At 41.0% G+C, this 21,406-nt stretch overlaps 1 protein-coding gene across 2 annotated transcripts in view; it reads right to left on the reverse strand.

The window, feature by feature from the left end:
• Positions 1-433: 433 nt before the first annotated feature.
• TNFAIP8L3 (TNF alpha induced protein 8 like 3) overlaps positions 434-21,406 on the reverse strand; it is a 59,931-nt gene continuing 38,958 nt past the window's right edge. Inside the window, exon 2 of one of the 2 annotated variants that reach the window (XM_027829137.3) lies at positions 434-5,673. In XM_027829137.3, coding sequence (XP_027684938.1) covers positions 5,111-5,673 — 563 coding nt within the window. In that variant the 3' untranslated portion in view covers positions 434-5,110. The remainder of the gene's footprint in view (positions 5,674-21,406) is intronic. The other variant, XM_043524022.1, reaches the window with a different exon arrangement.

Raw genomic sequence — 21,406 nt, forward strand, 5'->3', positions numbered from 1 at the left:
GAAAGGGCTCAGGGAAAGGCAGGAGGGAACAGACCTTGACTGCTGATTAGAGGGTCCCTGAGCCAGAACCTGGAGTAAAGGGCGGGCCTGGGTTCCCCTGCCAGCCACTGTGGGAGTGGCACCAGGGGGTAGTGAATGGGAAGACTGCCTGAGAATGCTGGTGTGGAGAGAGACGTTGAAAGACTTTGATACCCCGAAAGGGGAAAACATATTTAGTGACCTGGCCAGAGGGCCGAGTCAAGAAGAGGCAGCTCCTGGAGCGAGAGAGAGGTTACGGTCCAAGAGAGAAGGTGGAGAGATGGCATGCAACTGTGGGAAGGGGCATTGACCCGCAAGGCTAATTCCCAGAACGGTCAGGAGGAGGCACCATCCTAGTGGTGAGTAGAGCACCCCATCACAAGGTAGCAAAATGAAAACTAAAGGAAACCAAAAATACAGTAATCACAAATCATTTAATCCACAAATATTATGATAATACATCATATACTTTATGGGTGACTTGAACATTGCCAATATTATTACATACCAAGCCACCAGTATAAAAGTAAACAATGAATATACAGGATATACAAGTATCAGAAATACTTGAAAACATTTTTTCCTCCACCTTAAGGCTACTAAAATTTATAAATAAAATGACAGACATTTGGCTGTTTTCTAAAATACCAGACTCTGAATACTGATATATGCAAGACATAAAAAGAAACCACATACAGAGTATCGTTTTTCTTTCAACTGTCCTCCTTCTTGAATGGCAGCTTTATTCTGGCTTTGTTTTTTTTTTTAAATCTTACATGCACTTAGCTTGCTCCAAAACAAAATAAAAATACCCTCTGAAATCTGATATGCTCTGTGCACTAGGATTTGTGTTGGATGTATTATATACTCTCAAAAAAACCCACCCCCCAGCAGTCTGATAAGTAGTGCTTTGGGGCAGATTTTGGCCAATATTGTATGTAAATGTAGATTATTAAATATGGTTCTGGAGAATGCCTACATTTTTACCACTTAAGGCAAATCTTGCAAGTCCTTCTGCCCAGATTTTATCTCTGTATTATGCCACAGAAGGGCAGTCCACATAAGTTGCTATTGAACAGAAGCTTCATGGATTAAAGGGAAATGGGTGGAAAATCGCTCCAACACAAGCGGCCTACCCATTTTAAATGGCTTTTTTTCCTGTGCATTTGAAATACACTCTTCTAAGATGAGATAAAAGAACACTTCTGATTGTTCATGTGCAACTGTACCCCTTTAGTATCAGAATCAGGTAGCTGGGTATCCAGCTATCTAAGGACAATTGCACTATATAAAGGAAACATGGGATTGTTGTTGCAATGCATATGACATATTTGTTTTGTGGGGGAGAAAAGACAGAAGTATAAGAAAATGTTCTGAAGTCTGTGTTGCTATAGTATTTTGAATAATGTTTACATGTGAAAACAACTCTCTGTAATACTGATGAGATCAGTGATCTGCTCTGTAAGCATTGCTTAGGTAATGAAATAGCTTTCAAATACATAATTTTTCATGAGTTTTAAAAATATGCATCTAATTACTGTAATACACCCTTTGGCACAGTATTTGACAACTGTGTTGTCTTCAACGTTATCTGTCACTCGCATGTCATCTAAAAGGAGGTACTGTCTCAAACCGAAGTATCTTTAGAGCTGTGGGAGTGGATGAACACAATGGTGGGGGGAGAGTTTTAAATGTACTATAAATCTGCTGTGTTTGTAAGCCAAGGGTGTTGCTATAAAATTCACAGAATTTCAAAACAGGGAAAGGTTAGTGCATACAGACACAATAACATTTGATACTGCTGTAGATTTTCTTTTTAGTGGGTTCCCTCCTAAGTACCATGTTTTAAGGGCCAGATCTTGACCTGCAGCATGCACTTGTCCAGGGAAGTATGGTAATATAAGATGCCTCTTACTCTGCACAAATTATTCATATCAAAAGGCCATGGCATGGGACAGAGAGCAGCCTCTATGGCTCTAACCTGACACCAACGTATCTATGCTGCAATCAAGGCAGCACAGATGGGGAAATGAACTCTGCCAGCTTTAGCTGGTGGGACTTGACTCCTCCATGATCTAGCCCTGTGTAACTTAATGGATATTTTGGCTAACTGTACATACCTGCTGTTGGCGGATATATTGTTGCACTTAGTGATAGAGGTCTATGTCCGCTAGTTATAAGGAGCTAAAATGCTTGACCTATAGAAAATGCTGATTTGCCAAACCAAAGTTTTCACAGAACAGGGTCAAGTTCAATGAATTTCCCACCTTGAAAAAATGTTGAGAAAAATATTTGAAGTGAAAAATTCTGATTTAGCTGGCTCAAAACTACTTTTTGTTTTGAAATTTAAGTTAATGAGCCTCAAAAAGGCGCTTATTTAAATTAAAAAAAAAAAAGTCAAAATTACTGAAATGAAACATTTGGATTGACTCAAAACAAAAATCTGCTCTCCCCCTTCCCCCCCGGAATGTTTTTGAAATTTGACTTTTTGCCCTGATTTGAGTTGGGAAAATATCTTGAACTCTCAAATATACGCAGTACAAGAAAACTCTTTCTCAACCACCTATGTTGAGTAGACCAACTTGTTTTCTTAGACTGACCACTTGACATATTTCAGTGAATGTCTTGCTTCTAGGAGGCCTTGAGGTACGAAAATGTCCTATCATAGAGCCTACTCTTTCTGTCGTGCTCTGCTCTATTGCAGATAGTGCCTGTAGATTAATGGGTGCAATGTAAAGGTTGAAATTAATTAATAATTTCACTTTTGGAGATTTTAGCACAACAAAGTTGGCTTTCAGATGAATTGGTAATGCATTTTGCCTCTGCCTCTAAAAGAGAAAAGTTGCCTCAGTTCAATAACGAGCAACATAATTCTCTGCCAACATTTCGTTTGGTACCAGGATTTCCTCAGTCTTAGGGCCTGGCTACACTTGCAGACGTAGGGCGCTGTGAGTTAAACCAGCCCTCGGAGAGCGCAGTAGGGAAAGCGCTGCAGTGTGTCCACACTGTCAGATTCAAGCACACTGGCGTAGCCACAAAGAGAGTGCGTTTTTGGGGGGCTGAGAGCATGTCAGCATGCTGTCTTGTAAGTTCAGACAGCAGGAGACCCCTCTCCCCCTGCCGCCGCCCGCCCCCCCCCCTCCCAGCAAGCAACATTCCACACTAATGGTTGCTTTGTCCCGGAGCAGATAAGCAGCTGGCTATCAGAAACAGGGCTTTGAAAGGGCATATCCGCATTCCTGCAGCTGATTCCAAAACAATGACAAGAGTGGCCACTTGACCTAAGGGGATTATGGGACGTTTCCAGAGGCCGATCAGAGTGCAGTAATGCAACACCTCGTTCACACTGATGCTTGGGCATTTCAGCCGAGGCGCAGCAAGTGTTATGCTTCTCGTGGAGGTGGATTACCAGGAGCGCTCCAGCTGCAGAGTCCAGGTGCCCTAATGCCTTGCCAGTGTGGACGGGTCGTGAGTTAGGGCGCCTGGGGCTGCTTTAATGCGCTCTAACTTGCAAGTGTATCCAAGCCCTTAGTTTCCTAATAGCAATGCTAAACTCTTATATAATGTGGGGTTTTTTATCCAATAATTTCAGAGCAATTTATAAAGGGGAAATTTTACGGGTTGCGACACAGAGAAGCTAAGTGACATGTCTGTAATCTTTGACATCAGTGGCAGAGCTTGAGTTGGTAGTTTTAAGCACTAGACCGTGCTGTTTTCTTTTGTGATGCTCTGGACTAGGGATTATAAAATCTGGATTTTCGCCAGGACAGTTGTGTTGTTGCAACCACTGTAACTTTTCTGCAAGTTCTTTAGTTCATCCTTGTTCTGTAATAGGTGTTGGTGTGTTTGTTCGGGTGGCTTTTTTTAATGTGTATCAGCATAAGATGCAATAAGTCCTTGGTGTTGCTCATAACTTTCCCATGTTAACAAGCCCTAGTTATAGAGCTGTGGATGTTCTAGATGGCACTGTGAAAATACCAGCTTGGGCCCCCCTGTTTGCCACACTTCACTATTTGACTGTAAACACAATTAATTACGATGGACATACACTAAGCCAAGGCTGAAAAGTTGTTCCATACATTGAATATTGTCTTTTGAGAGCTTTTGCTATTTGCAGGTGGAAATGGTGTTTCAGTGAAGAAGGAAGGGACAGATGATGGCTTCATTGATCCAGTAATATCACTATTCCTGTCAGGTGTTCAGCTCTTTATATCATGGTGTTCTTCAGCAGGAAATCTATGCTCTGGAAGTGAAAACAGTAATTGCAGAGGAAGTAGCATGGCCCTCTAATCTAAGCCTATTTGATGTCACGGTGTGGGACCCATGTTATTATTGAAGCCAATGTTGTACTTCATTATTTAGTTTCTTCATTATGTTTGACTTTAGAGTCACTGAGCTATTTTTCAGAATCAAAATAAAAGTTTCTCACTTACAGTCTCAGATGCAAAGCAAAAATCTCCAGTGGGAACATGCTTCTTAAAGAAGCTTCTCTACTCGTCTCACTTCTCCCCCTTTTATAAAGTTCTGCTCTCCAGTATGGTCTTAATCACCTGCAAAATTGGAGGTGTGCTCTCATATCGGTTCCTGACACTACTGAAAGGAGAGAACTTGTGCCCATCAGAACCGCATTTTCCATCTAAGCCTTGGAGATCTTTTTTAGGAATAATAAAAACATATACAAGAACAGTTTGGGGGTCAATTCCATGCAACACCCTTTCTGTCTTTTCCCTTTTATCTTTGACGCTGCCACATGTCTTGAGTTTAGGTTCATTTTCACATAACAAGACCCCAACACAGATACTGAGGTTAGGATGTGCTGTGATCTTGTTCTGAATAATAAGCATCAGCAGCCCCATTGACTCCCCTCCTTTGAAACGGCTGAAATCCCTGTGAACTGCGAATTACAATTTGTAGCTTTCTGGTTTTGTTTTGTTCATAATAAGCCAAGTGAGCACATGCTGGTTTCTGATTAAGTCCGTGTAATAGGAGGATGGTAGGAAGGAAGCTCACAAGCTTTGCCACAACTCACCAAGTATGGCCAGTTTGCTGCAGCTCTAGGAATGAGTTTTTTTGTTTTGTAAAAGGCAAAGTTTCAAAGGACTTTCTCATCAAGTAGTTTGTTGATTCCATCACAGATCTTTTTGAGGTATGGTCGGCAATCCCCATCAAGGCTATACAGGGCAGTGAGGAATTCCACATCTGCAAAGTGATTGAAGACATGGTTGATACGCCCGTGGGACCTTGGTGTCAGATGTCGCTCTACCAGTTCATGCACCAGGTCTTTACATTCATTCAGGAGTTCTGAGAGAACATTTCTATCAAAGGTGTATTCTACCTCGTAAAAACTGACAATTGTCATGGCTGTCTGATTCAGCTTCTTTCTGAATTTGTCTACGATTTCCAGCTCTTCTTGGTTGAATTGATTGTTTCGGTAGAGGATCCCAATTTTTATTGCCACTTTAATCAAGTCCTTCATAATTTTGTGAGCTTCCTTCTTGTTCCTTGTATGTTCTCTAGTGACTTTATATAACTCATCAAATATTTCGCTGCTTGTGTCGTCGATGAGCATGTTAGCCATAGTTTTGGTAGCCATTTTACTCAGGAGCTTTTTCTGTGCTTGCAGCGCAAGGTTCTTTGAACTGAAACAATCGAGACCTATTGCAGAGGAGAAAAAAAAAAAGAAGCAAAAGTTAATTGCACTTTGGAAATACTTTGCATATAGTGGCAAATTAACAGCATGTAATACAGCCTGTTGTTTGTTAGCCACACTTATAAGATGCCTGTGGTTGACACGTTCAGTGAATACTTCAGGGATAGGTGCATTAGAAATGGAAGCATAGGTCATGTCTTCAATATTGTTTTTCCATCAGTCCTCAAAGCCTCAGCAGCTCAAGTGTCAATATCCCAGTTTTTGATTCCTAAAATCGGGGGCAGGGGAGAGAAGGGGGCGGTTGTAGATGGTAGGAATTGAATATTCAAGATATACATTTACTTTATTACTTTGTCCTTTGCAAACACTAAAACTCCATGCATATTCTTGGTTTTAAAATAGACAAAGCTTTAAAATTAAAGCTTCCTCACCTGAAAGCTTTTGTTGAGACAACGTGCACAGAAATGTAAATTACCTGTCAAAGACACTCTAAGGTTAAATGTGGTTGAGAAATACGAGGTCCATGAAGAATTATAAATCTGGTCACTGGGTGTCACTATTGCTCTATGCTTGAAATGATTAGGCAGCATCTTTAGAAGAGCTGACTGCACATATCCATAAACATAAATTTATGTCTTTAATCTATAATAATGGTGCCTTTTTGGCTTTCGTTGCCAATGTGCCTAATTTGAGAAACTGACTTTTACAGAGTAATTTGTATTTGAGCTTTTGTAGGAATTTCTCCTGCAAAACAAAAATATCTGAGCAGTTTTTTACATAACCATCATCATCAAACCTGGGTATCTTGGATTTTACAGTAGCTTGTAGAGGCCTCAAGGAGATTGGGGTCCCATTCTGCTAGGCACTGCGCCAACACATAGAAACTGTCCCCGTCCCCAAGAGTGTAAAATCTAAATGAATAAGATAGACCAAAAGTGAGGGGAGTGAAGCTACAGTGAACTGTTAGCCTGAAGCAGGAATAGGGGAGATAACACAGAAAACTGGACAGCTAATGTTTCTCTCTCTAGCAGCACCCCTGGAGCCCATAGGATTCTGAGACGCCAGTAGAATAGTACCTGTGGAACAGCTCCATGGCCACGGAAGAGGGATTCCTTCCGCACCAGCTGGATCCTCACTTATCTGAATTTTGGATGTCCCCAAGGACAGGATTTGACTCTAAATTAACAGACAAACTTTTCACAAGCGGAGTGCTACTGCCACTGGTGCAAAAACAAAGCTCCAATGTGACTCTCGGTCACTTTGTGGAGTGGAAAGGATAAATTAGCTCCCCCTAGTGACGATGAGATATCAAGCAGAACATGGTAATACGTTTTTTTAAAAGGGAAACAATGGTGAAATGAGGCTTCTTTTTCATCTCTCTCACAAGTCAGTAACTCAGCAGTCTAGGTATTATTGCAACATTCACCATGGTGTGCCGTACATTGGAAAGTGCTGTTTTGAGAGGTTGGGACTAAGTACTATGTTTTTGGTAGCACCTACCATGTGCTAAATACTGAACAAACTCAAAAGAAGGCTTAGTCCTCGCCCTGGAGAATCTACAGAGAAACAACTCTCATTTGCTGAGACTAGTCTTGAATCTATATACATTTGCAGCAATACCTACAAAGTGAATACCCAGACCTCTTCCCCTTCTGCCCCACCTTGGGGTCATTCACTTTCCTGCTCTAGCAAATGTAAGGGCAGATAGTGCCCCATAAACCCCAATGCACAAGCTGTAGTGTTTCCAACATATGGTTGGTAGGGAACTTTATTGGAGCACTATCTGCCTTGAGTCAATAACAGTATCTAGCAGTTGTAACTGGATAGATTCTCAGAGGCTGCTGCCCTTTAGGGAGACTAGGCTGACCTCTGAAGACCTATTCCAGTACTGGAGAAAGGCCCAAAGGAGAGGAATAACCATAGAATTTCTCCAATAATGCGGCTGAGGGCTGCTCTACATTACATTATCTGTCAATGGTTCCCAGGGTAACCCAAGCCATAGAAGCTGGTAAAGGAGCTGCTACAAGTGGTGCCAATAAAGGAGGGCTGGCTGGCGGGGGTTGCACTTGCTCAAAGTCCCATAGTTCTGTGGAGCTGGGGGACTATGGCCTGACCACTTCTGAGCAGTGGCCCCAGACTAAATCAGTGTGATGGCTGCTGCTGGAACGGTCTGGAGCATTGCTCTGGCAGTGTGGTCACATCATCACTGACACGTGACCTGGCCACCCCTCCGTATGGCTGGAAAGACAGCTCAGCCAAATTTCAGTGAGTGGGATTGTGACCTGGTGCACGGCCTTGCAGCGCTGCTCAAATTTCGCCTGGCCACCCACGTGTCCATATAGAAGGTCAGCTGGGTCAAATAGTGTTGTGATCTGGTGCACAGGGAGTGCAGGGGAGTTCTTTCAGAACTCGATTCCTGGCAGCACCCGCTCATGTGCTGTGTGGGTAAGAGAGGGGGGGAGACTCCCTAGCTGAAAGAGACCTGGGGTTCCTGTGGGAGGAGACAAGTGGGAATTGGAGTTTGCTCCTCCCCACCTCTAAGAAATATCTGAATTGGCACAGCTGGCTGCTACATCAGCACTACAATGCTAGAGGATCCCTTTTGCATTGGAATGATCCTCCTGAGACTGGCTATCCCAGTTTTGGGGTGCTCACATGGATTGAGTGATGTAAAGCTGCTGAATGCCGCTGAAGATTGGCACTTTCATGTCTCAGATATTTTGAGTCTTATTATTTTGGATTCTTACTAAAATAGAGTGAGAACATGCTTCTGAAATTACAGTGAATTAGAACAAGTTATTTTCCAGAAGAACTGTTTCACTACCCCATATATCTGATACCAAAACATATGAAATACTTTTCTGACTATTCCGAAACTGGCCGTTCAGTTACTTTTGCTCTTTTTTACTAATTTAAAAAATAGAAGATGTTGAAGCTTTGAATGTTCAAGCATTATATTTCTTTGCTGGTTGCCTACTACAGCTGTGTAATTAACCAGGGCTTGGTGTGTATGTGTGCAGGGTGTGTGTTTCAAAATGCAAATTGAGTGACTAATTTTGAATTAAATGTGACATGAATTAGTGCAAACAGCTCTTAATCTGACTACTGAATTAAGGGTGGTATTTTAAAAAGGATTATTCCACACAGCTATTGCTAAAATTCCTAGTCTTAAACAGCCTCTTTTTATCAATCAGGGAAACATTTTAGAAAGGAATAATAGGAAACAGTGGTTAGCACTGGTAAAACGTACATTTCAGTTATTCAGATTACTTCATCCATGATGAAGTATTCTGATAGCCTTTCTCCTCTGTATCTAAACATACAAGCCCATTATCTTAGATCTGGCCTTCACTGGGACTCGATCCAATTCCTCTTAAAGGTAATGGGAGTTGGACTGGGTGGGCCCTCATTTGCAAAGAATCAGTTTTGCAATGTTGGTGCACCCTGTTTTGTGCACACAAGCCTCTGTGTGTGTGTGTGTGTGTGTGTGTGTGTGTGTAAATTACAGTTTTAGGGAGTCTGCTTCATGATGAGTATATATATACACAAGCTGCACATACCGTCTGTAGCTGCAGTCAGTTGCACACATTAAAACAAGCGTTCAATATTAGAGGCTAGAGGAAGGCTGGCTGAAAAATTAGTTTATGATTTTGCATATTAATGACAAAATGGAAGTAGTAAAATTCAGATTTTTATATTTCAGTGTAAATATTGTATTTTAATCATTTTTCTTTGAAGTCTCTCTCTTATCAGGGCAGTTTTTTTCTTATACTGACTTGATAACTTTGGGAGTTTATAAAATAAGACACAAGCTAGTAGGCTTTAAACATAACATTTTATGTCACCACTATGGCAATTTGATAAGATTTAATCTCGGAGTACAGTATTGGGTCATGAAAGTACAGTACCGGCTTGCAGCAATTCCAGGGAGATTCTGTTTTGTCTGAACAATGTACATTTTATTGAATGTGAGCTCTTTTCACAGGGGGTCACAGTTTCCTCGGAGATGGGCCTCTGCTTTGGTGGGCTACTTTGATCCTTGCTTTTGTCTCCTTTGGGCAAGAGCCAATTGTAACACATTCTGTCTAGGGCCATCCACAGCTATCACAAGGCTGTGACGTTTCCTGCAGGCTTGACAATGCTGGCTAAGAAGGACACAGCACCTGTCTGCTCTGTGAACTCCATTGGCTCTGTGTTTACCTCCCAACAACTTTCAAAGGCCTGCTCCTAGTCTATGAAGCTGTGAACAGAATGTGACTTGGTTACTTCAGAAATGGCCTCGTCCTCCATGACCTTCCAAAGCCATGTGCCTGGATGCTAGAGACATAGTTGCCATATAAAAATTAGGGCTGTCAAGCGATTAAAAAAAGTAATCTCAATTTAAAAAATGAATCCCATTGTTAAACAATAATAGAATACAATTTATTTAAATATTTTTGATGTTTTCTACATTTTCAAATATATTGATTTCAATTACAACACAATAAGTGTACGATGCTCACTTTATACTTTTGATTACAAGAATTTGCACTGTAAAAAACAAAATATCACATTTTTCAATTCACCTAATACAAGTACTGTAGTGCAATCTCTTTATTATGAAAGTTGAACTTACAAATGTAGAATTATGCACAAAAATACTGCATTAAAAATAAATGTAAAATTTTTGAGCCTGGAAGTCCACTCAGTCCTACTTCTTATTCAGCCAATCGCTAAGACAAATGTGTTTGTTTACATTAGCAGGAGATAATGCTGCCCACTTCTTGTTTACAGCGTCAACTGAAAGTGAGAACAGACGTTCGCATTGCACTGTTGTAGCCGGCGTCGCAAGATATTTACGTCCTAGATGCGCTAAAGGTTCATATGTCCCTTCATGCTTCATCCACCATTCCAGAGGACATGAGTCCATGCTGATGATGGATTCTGCTCAATAATAATCCAATGCATGTTCATTGTCATCATTTGAGTCAGATCCCATGTGCAGATGGTTGATTTTCTTTTCTGGTGGTTCGAGTTCTGTAGTTTCTGCGTTGGAGTGTTGCTCTTTTAAGACTTCTGAAAGCGTGTTCCATACCTGGTCCCTCTCAGATTTTGGACGGCAATTCAGATTCTTAAACCTTGGGTTGGTTAGAAACCTCACACTGGTTCCTTCTTTGCGTTTTGTGAAGTCTACAGTGAAAGTGTTCTTAAAATGAACATGTGTTGGGTCATCATCCAACATGAAATATATGGCTGAAGGCAGGTAAAACAGAGCAAGGGACATACAACTCTCCCCCAAGGAGTTCAGTCACAAATTTTAACACATTTTTTTTAACAAGTGTCGTCAGCATGGCAGCATGTCCTCTGGAATGGTGGCCGAAGCATGAAGGAGCATACGAATGTTTATCATATCTGGCACATAAATACCTTGCAATGCCAGCTACAAAAGTGCCATACAAATGCCTGTTCTCACTTTCTTGTGACACTGTAGATAAGAAGAGGGCAGCATTATCTCCTGTAAATGTAAACAAACTTGTTTGTCTTAGCGATTGGCTGAACAAGAAGTAGGACTGAGTGGACTTGTAGGCTCTGAAGTTTTACACTGTTTTGTTTTTGAGTGCAGTTATGTGTTTAAAAAAAACCCCCTACATTTGTAAGTTGCACTTTCACGACAAAGATTCACACAAGTACTGTAGTGCAGGTGAATCGAAAAATACTATTTCTTTTATCATTTTTACAGTGCAAATATTTGTAGTCAAAATAATATACACTTTGATTTCAATTACAACACTGAATACAATGTATATGAAAATGTAGAAAAACATCCAAAATATTAAAATTTTTAATTGGTATTCTACTGTGTAACAGTGCAATTAAAACTGTGATTAATCACGATTAATTTTTTTGAGTTAATCGCATGAGTTAACTGAGATTAATCGACAGCCCTAATTAAAATATAGATAAGGTACACTCCATAGGGCCAGCGCTGCTAGAGCGAACCAGGTTTAGTCTAATTGAGTGCAAGGGCCACAATATTTGCAGTGGTAGGATCCCAGCTGTAGAACTCCTTGTCTGAAGAAATCAAGCCTGAGCCTTTTTGTTCAGATCAGTGTGTAAAGTCTAATGTGGGTTTTTTTAGTCTTTTTAAAATATCAGGAATGATGCTATAAGTAACATAGGCAAGGAGCAAACCCCAGACCACTAGATGTAAAAACCTGAGCTGCTACAGGTAGAGCTAAAGGACCAAGTAGGAGGCAGTAGCAGACTCATAAACCCTGTTGAATAGCCACTATAGGGGGATAAAGAGCTAACTTCAGATTTTTTTTAAATATTTGAACATATAAATATTTGAGAGAGGGCTATTTGTTTTGGGTTCCTGCTTCCAAATATTAATCAGAGCTCAGGTACCAAGCCAATGATTGCCTTTCAAAGATCACACAGACAGCTAGCCACACTGATTAGATTTCAGACGTTAATGAGGTCTGGGGAACAAAGTTTTACTCTAGAAGTCCTATCTTGCTGCCTTAAGCTGTGCTTTCTTCAAAAATATAACTCCTTTGCTTGCCACATAGATTGTTTCTATCTCCTACTCTCCCTTGAGTAACAGAACAGAGTACAAACAATTCTGTAAATGCTGTTAACCTTTTAGGACCCTTAATAACTGAACTTACAGAAAACCGCTTGTAGCTGGGTAATGATTAGATTGCATTAGGAATTTTGACATTTCAGCATCTATTGAAATGAGACTACTTCTGACTTCAGATCTGCACTGCAGATCCCTAAAACTTCAGATGACTTGTATCGGAAATATTTTGTCAACAACCTCCATACTAAGCTGTTGGTCTCTAGTAATCTGCCATCCTCCAGAAAGTGTGGCTTTCCAGATTTGCATTTCTGCAGCTGTGATAAATTAATCAAAAATACAAAGACCTGGTTTAAGCAAAAAGGGCAAAATTTAAGGCAGAACTTGTTTTATACTGATAGCAGAAGCCAGTTTATTAAGTATAAATAACTGACTTTCACTGGAACAGTAAATGTTCTTTGGCATCCTCATATGCACAGCCAGTAGAAAGCTGTCTAGCTTATATTTCTTAGAAATCAGCTATCCAAAGGCAAAATGTCCCCCCTCTGGGACATAGAGTGGAACTGGCCCTGAAAGATTTTTGATCTACCAACCAATTAATAAATTGTATTTACCTATCTGCATTTTTCCATCTGTGACAGATACAGCCAGCTAAATTTTCTGCTGGTGTAAATGGGCAAAACTCAACTGAAGTCAGAGTTGTGTGCATTTACATTAGCAGAGCAGCTTGCCCAGTATATGGGTAACTTCCTTCACTTCTTGTCTCAACACCCATTGAGGAAGGCAAATAATGGCATATGTAAAAATATAACAATGAGACATTCAGTTGTTTGGCTATATGTATTTTGTGATCGTAACAGCTAGGAGAGGATAACTCGTTGCCAATTGCTGGCCATACAGATGTTGGACAAGGCATTTACCAACATCCATTTTGGCCATTTATCATTCTTTGTAGACACAAACGGCACTGTATATCTACAGAAGATATTGACAGGAAGTCTGCTCTGCATTCGTCATCCAGAATGAGGTCCTTGGTAGAATACAGATGATGAGTAAAAAACTAGTCACATTTAGAAGTAGGAAATAGTCTGAAAAGGGAGGAGTGTGGCTACATCACCCAGGAACTGAAGCTGAAGTGGCTTCCTTAAGAGCTGCAACCAAAGTTTAGAGCTGAAAAATCCTCAGGTTAGGGTAGCACCAGTAAAGCTTCCTGCTCTTTCTCGGAGTGAGTGCCCACCTATTGGCACTTGGTGATGAAAAGGGCATGTAAGCGCACGCATATCTACCATGGCGACCCAAATCCAAAAGCACATACTAGAAATGCTGAAAAAGTTTGGTAAATGTAGAGACAAGACTGGGTATAAAGAGTCTTTATATTTGTTTTAAGAGATTTTGAAACTAAAATAAAGACCATCTGTAATATTCTCAAAATATTTTGATTCCAGATGGCTGAATAGAGTACAAAATGTTTAGGACTAAGTGCTCAGCTATATTATTTGCATGTAAATATGCATTTACTCATTATATACACATTGCATGGATTACCAGAAACCATGCACACTCCCAGAAACACAATTCACAAAGCAGATTCTGCATGACTATTAATGGAAACAGACTCAGACCCAGTCCACATGAAATATAAAGCCATGTTACCAGCAATTGTGTTCAAGCGCAGTTTGTTGCTGGTACAACAACTGACAGGTCTGGATGGGTTTTTTTTCTTCCCTGAGAAACTGCTAAAGAATGATAACGAGGGGTAGGGATAAGGCTAATACGATGCACAGACAAAAATCCCTCTCTGTGCTCGACAGGGAATCTGTGCTAGCCGGTCCCCTGTTTACTGTAGCGTGGACCTGGCCAGGAGTCACTCATGTCTGGGTTTGCTATAACTGCGTTGGCATCCTCCTGTTATGTGAGGATGGATAGAAAAGAATTTTCTTGCTTTGCCTTACAATTGATCCAATATGCCTGGTCAGAGCCTTTTTGCATGTCTGACCCTGAGAACTGTGAAATAGGCAATTTAGGTAACTTAATCAAAAATCATAGGGGCCTACACTGCTTTCTTCCCTCCAGCTCCGTGGTTCTCAACCGGGGGCCTGGGGCCACCTGGGGGACCAGAGCAGGTTTCAGGGGGGCTGCCAAGCAGGACCAGTGTCGGACTCACTGGGACCCATGGCGGAAAGCTGAAGCCCTGTGGTGTGGGGCCCCAGGCAGTTGCGCTGCTTGCTACCCCCTTATGCCGGCCCTGGCTTTTATATGCAGGAAAAGAAGTTGAGGTGGAGCTTTTATAGCCTGCTGGGGCAGGGCCTCTGAAAGAAAAAGGTTGAGAGCCCCTGATCTAGCTGATTACAGTGGGAGTTGTGGCTGTTAGCACCCATCTAGGCGGTCAATCTCACCATGTTAGGAGACCCTTTTACAACAAAGATGTCTCCCAGGGTGGACACCACACATTGTGTTTCCAAACAATTCTAGACCTGTAAAAGCCCAAGGCTGAAGCAGGGGTTCCGACCCTGGTTAAAATGTTGTGTGATCTCATGCACACACTGCAAGACCAATCCATGTTTTAAATGTCATGAGACTATCTGGTTGTACCCAGGTCCCCCAACCTGGTGCTAGTTGCAAAGGGGAAGCTTGCACTGCCGTGGTCTATGTTTGTGCCTACAGTGTAATAGGCACCAAACTACCTTTAAAAATCTGTCCTTAGTAATTACCTCTACACTCTCATGTGCCCTTTTTACCTTTAGCTTGAGGTCAACTGAGAGCTGAAGACCTGTGCTTAACTCCCATTGATTTTAATGGGAGTTATTTGCAAATATCCTTGAGGAGCTGGACCATAGTGTCTCATTAAAAACCATTTACTACCTAAATTGTTTGTTTAAAAAGATATTCATGAATATGTAAAGGCTTCAATTTAAAATAAAACATATTTTAATATATAAGGAACAGACTGGAGTTAACAATAGTGCAGCTAGTGAAAAAGTGGGCATTCCATCAAATTTCCAGCAGTAACTTATGCCTGCTAGAAGTGGATTTGATTATAATAAATGTTAGGTACATTTGTTAATTTGAATGTAATGGAAAAGAAATAGGTTACACTTTATATTAAGGGCACATTAAACCTTTAACTAAAATTATCAACATGTCCAAATATACAAAGTAAATATCTTTAAATCAAACTCTAAAGCTCTCAAGCATAATTTTTCTTACGTTGCCTATCTGTAAATGTCTATTATTGGTGGAAATATTTTTATTGGTTTCTGTGTGTATGAAGAACTTGACATTTACTGACATTTACCAATAAAAATCTAATCCTTCCAAGCCTATTTATAACTGTTGCTCATCCCTATCTGTAACATCTATTCATCATGTTTTAACCATTTGTAAACTGTTGTACTAAATGTACTCATATTAAGTGTGAGCAAGAAATTGTACTGAACTGCTCGGTAGAATCATGACTGTACAATAAGAAATAGCTAGCATGGATTTAGAAAGGAGAGGCTGTGTAAATAATTTCCATGGCTTTATTTCTAGGAGTTATAGACAAGGTAGTTAGTGGTAGTACACTGGAGCCTGATAATGGAAATAAATTAATAGTGAAGTTGTGCGTGACCTTTATCTTAGTTAAGATTAAGGTTGTAGAAATGAGCAGTAGGACGCAGGATCTGGTAGAAAAAGGAGCAGTTAAAGTATTCACAATGTGATTGTAGGACAACACTACAACCAGCCTGTTTGCTCTTAGTGTGCATGTTACTGTGGTGTAACTGCAGGATCTGCGCAGCAGAAATATCCCGTGTGTCTGACAACTTCAAACCAACAAATCCTATGGACCAGATGGAATTTATCAGTAATTTTTAAAGAAGGCCAGTTAAACATGTGCAAGTCTATAGGGCCCCATGCTCAAACTTCTAAAGCTTTTAAATGGCTATTATGAATATGTTCCCATGTGTAAAAAGACAGTTTGATTTCATAACAACCTGGGAGAGAAGACTAAAAAAACACAACCATGGTACATAACTAACCAGAGGAGAGCTTAGCAGTGTCCAAATACGGGGACACTAACGCCATTAATCTTATGTACCCACTGATTTGGGCTCTTGGAGAATAGCAGCACTACCATAAGTGGGGAAGTAGCAAAATTAAAAATTGGCTGCTTTCCCTTCAGTCCTTTCTAATACCCACAATCACTATAAAAAAGCACTTCCTGGCCAGTAGTGAATGGGGTTAGCTAGCACAATAGATTAGTGGAATAATTTATGTCTCAAGATAGGAGTTGAAATTCAGACTTGATCTGCAAGTGGAAATGAACTGGGTTGTGTCTTCCTATATTTTGTGTATGTTACAAAACCAGCTCACCATCTGGCATCATCTCTTCAAGAGAGGCCCAGGCATGGACTAACTAAGGGTGCTGGGAGAAGAGGGTCAGGAATGAGGTAGTCTGATAAAGCCATGCAAGAGAATTTGCACAGCATCTTGCTTTAGACAGCTCTTCTCCCTCATGAGCCCATAATCAATACTTGAATAAATACGGGAAACAGAGAGTGGGAGACTAGATCTGTCCATTCTGAGTGTGTATGCGGCATAGCTGTGTTGGTCCGAGGATATTAAATAGACAAGGTTGGGGAGGTAATATCTTTTATGAGTCCAGCTTCTGTTGGTGAGGGAGAAAAATTTTCAGGCTGACAGACCCGAAGAAGAACTCTGTTGCTTGGAAAGCTTGGCTCTTCCACCAACAGAAGTTGGTCCAATAAAAGATGATATCTCACCCCACCTTGTCGTGCGGCGTGTGTACATTTCAGCAGTTAAAATATTCAAGGGATCTAGATGCTATTTCATTTGAATGGGAATTGGATGTCCAAATCCTTTAGATGGCTTTGAAAATATCAGCCCTATAGTTAACTTTAAAATGATTGGTCCAAAATTCATCTCTAATAGAGCTCCCTTGGTGTGAATGGAGTTCTACCAAAGATGAAACTGACCCACAGTTGAGCTTTATAAGAATCTATTTAATTGTATCCACTTAAAAACTGACACAATTTGGCAATTATGTACCACTATTATTTGACATTGCAGGCAAGAGTCTTATGTGCAGGATTTGAACTAGGAAATAACTCTGACAAAGGAAGGTTTAACTGAGAGGTTTGTCATCATACACTATTAGCCCAGCTTCATTGCACCAGAAATGGAAGTATTGAACATCAAATGCTTCATAAGTGATACAGCTGTGGTGTTTTGGACATAACGTAAATGTGGCCCGAGCAAGCAAAAGCAATGAAGTTATTTGTGAAAGTTGCAAAACCTTGTAAGGTAAGAACCTCCACACATTTAAAAACTAAAACCAGTGGTTTTATGGTACACAACTAACCGGAGGAGAGCTTAGCAGCATCCAAATATGGGGACACTAACACCATTAATTGTATGTACTCACTGATTTGGGCATTTGGAAAATAGCAGCACTACCATAACCGGGGAAATAGCAAAATTAAAAATTGGCTGCTTTCCCTTCAATCCTTTCTAATACCAACAATCACTATAAAAAAGCACCATTTAATCACAAAGTAGGAAATAGTCTCTGTGAAACCTGACTTTCAAGTGAACCCTATTTTGACTTTGTACCCTTTTGTGTTATGACATAAGGAAAGGTGTGGTGGTCCCTGTATCAGCCAAAGAAGCAAAACATCTATTGGTTAAAGTTTGGTGGTTGGTAACTAAAAACATGGAAGAGTTTGTTTATACACCAAGATAAACACACACCAAAAACAAGCCATGCTTGTTACCTTAATTGGAAAAGTCCAGTAGCTGTAAGAAGGAGTGGGCATGGCTGGCTAGTGTGGCAATAAATTCCAATCTATTGTTTACTATAAGTTTTTAAAAAAATGCTTCTAGATATACTGAACCCTGCACTTTATAAAAATATTTAAATACTTTCAGTGTTACTGGAAGATTATTTTGATACCAAGTGCAAACAAATGTCAAAAAGAAAAATGCCCCTAATGAGCATTTTAACAGGAGTAAATACACAAAGAACATGAACTCGCACATCAAAGGCAAGAATTAGAACAGGGAGGAGTTTGCAATAAGTCAAGCAGTAATAGACTAAACAACACATGCTTGCCAAAGCCTAGTTTCCCTGAACTCTCCAGCTTAGTTTTCCCCCAATATGCCACAACACCAAGCCAGAAAGGGATCACTTCATGGTATATTGTAGTTATGCTGTAGCCACAAATCAAAACAACAGTCTACCTCCCTGGAGTAGTCAGGACAGATTAGGGTTGCTCCAGTAGAGGTTCATTGCAGGGAGCAGGAGATGTGAAAGGAAGCCATAATTCATGTGCTTTGCATTCTTTAAACAGGGAAGGAAGCCATCAGCATGGCAATGGCCAGGTTTGGCCCCATGTGATGGGGTGTCCACCCCACACAAGACTTGAAGGAGTTAAGATGGTCAGGTGGGCCAGTTAACTCCCCAGGTTGCACCCGAAGAAGGAGCCAGAGAGCAGATATTGATTAAATGGGACGGGACAGGACAGGACAGGAACAGGAGGGGCCTGGATAACACCCGGGAGCTGAGACCAGAAAGGGGCGGCAGGGAAGTAGGCTGCAGTCTCTCACAAGGAGAAGTGAGATGTGTTTAGGGCTAGAGCTAGTTACTCCCTGGGAGGACGGCATTTAGGCTAGCAAACCCAGGGAAGGGAGACAGCTGGAAAGGTAGGAAAGGCTCAAGAGAAAAGCAGTAAGGGATAGAATAGGGCAGACCTCTGCTGCTTATGAGGGCCCTGAGCTGGAATCCAGAGTAGAGGGCAGGCCTGGGTTCCCCCACCAGCCGCTGGGGAAGTGGTGCATACCGTACAGTGGACTGTCTGGGGCAGTTTGCCTCAGAAAAGTTTGATATTCTGGAAGGGGAGGACCACAGTGACCTGGCTGAAGAGCCAACTCACGAAGAGGAAACTGTAGCTCCTGAAGTGAAAGAGGCTGCAGGGCGAGACAGGAGGGATGAAGAAACCATGAGAGGAGGGTACAGCACCTGGAAAGAGCTAACCTCCTGAGGAGGTGCCACTAACACAGTGAGCACCCCATGACATATCCCCTTCCCTTCTGTGCACACGGACAGGGCTGTATACATGCGATTTAGCTCCCCATATTGCACGTATAGCAATACAATGTGCTTCTATCACCCAGATGATCTCTAGGTATTGCTGGTAGAGCAGCTGGAGTGGAAATTACTACACCATGTTGTCTGAGATATGATAGCATTTCTCTGTACTTTGAGATAGGGAATGACTGTGATATCTCAGCAACATGTGGTAAATACTGACTTTTTAGGGTGACCACTGTGGTGAAATGTGTTAACTACTACAGCACCTTGTCTGATGTACGTGTGTGACTCACGGACACCACTGTGTAGAACTTTTAAAGAGATAAGGTGGGTGAAGTGATAAAAGAAAATATCCTGGGACCAATACAGCTACAACACTGCATAGAGCTTTTAAAACCTTAGTAGACACCATGAATCGAGTAGGCCTCTCAATAACTGACAATGATTTTTCAGGCTATCCTCTACTATATTTACCATAGTAAATTCTGGGCGTTAAGCCGTGAATGCTTCAATTGAATTTTTTGAAAATATTTTGTTTTTTGTTTTTTTTTCTCCTCCCATCATGACATTTCTTAGAGACCTGCTTTCTTTCAAGAAATACATTTATCTTGTGATGTAATGTGCACTTAGAAAGAAGTTATTGTGCTGTGTAACAGACACCTAATTATAAGGATAATTATCCTCTTTAAAGAAAAATTATACTTGTTGCTGTAATGTCCTGTTGTGAAAATTATATGACTGGACAATAACAAACTCCTGATAGTCATGACAGAAGTATTTATTCCTCAATAAAGACATGTCCTGAGTTCTGTGGACATCTCAGGGATGTAATGAACACTAGGCCAACTGTCACGATGAAGGAAACCTCTCATGGACCGTTCTAAAAGAAGAGTAGTTAATGATCTCCCCTACCATCTTCCCCCAAAGGTGGTAATTATCAAGAGTAGAAATGATCTTCCTGCCAAAGTGTAATTTGCCACTGAGAATATTAAGCAATGATAAATCCTTTAAAATCTTGTGACTAATACTGCTTTTCAAATAAAACACATTATTCATTGTAGTACCTCTTCTTTCTAAATGATAATTTGCATAAACATTAAATAAGTTACCTTGCTACTTAGTGCTAATCCTAATAGATGTTTACGACCAGACTTTCTGAAGAGCTAGATAGGCTGAGTGCTGAGCTCTCTAGAAAATCTGGCCCTTATAGTTAAGGCAGTGACCACATAGTTAACCTTCCTGGAACCAACAGACTGGAGTAACATGCGTGAAAGCTGCTTTGACCTATGGTACCAAACTTTTTTCTCCTAGCCTCCGTTAATGGATATTGTTGCTCCTTGCTCAAGGAATGTAACAGAAGATGTTTGTCTTTCAACGAATCACATGTTAAAGGCACCCTCCCAAGGTTTATAGGCGTAAAGCCCATCCCCTTGGGATAATATTCTGTACTTCACACTGTACTTTACAATGTCCCATGATGATGGATTTTTAAATTCTCCCAATGTAAGAGTTAAGTGTATGTATCTTTGCTCCTAAAGCCGGCTAAACCCAACGTAGGCATTGTGTGGACATGTGCATGTTGCATTGTCACTCTGCTGCCCTTGCTGGTTTTGTTGTAATGAGCTGACAGGGGACTGAAGTTTGTAAGACTCTCCTGCCCTGAGAGGTTCACAGGGCATGAACTTGTCCCACTCTGTTTTGTTCTATCATAATTGTAGATCTCGCAGAGGACTGGAGACAACAGCAAGACTTTAGGTTATTTTATCTGATGCAAACTGTTGTAATTCACAGTAACAGAATTTCCAGTCCAAGTGTAAACTGAGCAGCATAAAGTGTGTGTGTGGGGAGTCACAGCTCTATGGGCTTAGATAGCAAGGAGTTCACCAAGCACCAGGCCTCATGGAGTATCTAAGGGAGCTCTAAAGCACTGGGAAAGTGAGCAGGAGTTACTGCAGCTAGTGTAGCTTTTCAGGGGATGCCAGCTAGAGGTCTCCCCAAACCACACACCTCTCACCAAATGAGCAGCAGCTCTCCCCAAGCCACAGAGTGTCCCCTGATTCCCTTATGACTGACTGCCGGACAGGAA

Source organism: Chelonia mydas, chromosome 10 (genome assembly GCF_015237465.2).
Source record: "Chelonia mydas isolate rCheMyd1 chromosome 10, rCheMyd1.pri.v2, whole genome shotgun sequence".
Taxonomy (NCBI): domain Eukaryota; kingdom Metazoa; phylum Chordata; order Testudines; family Cheloniidae; genus Chelonia; species Chelonia mydas.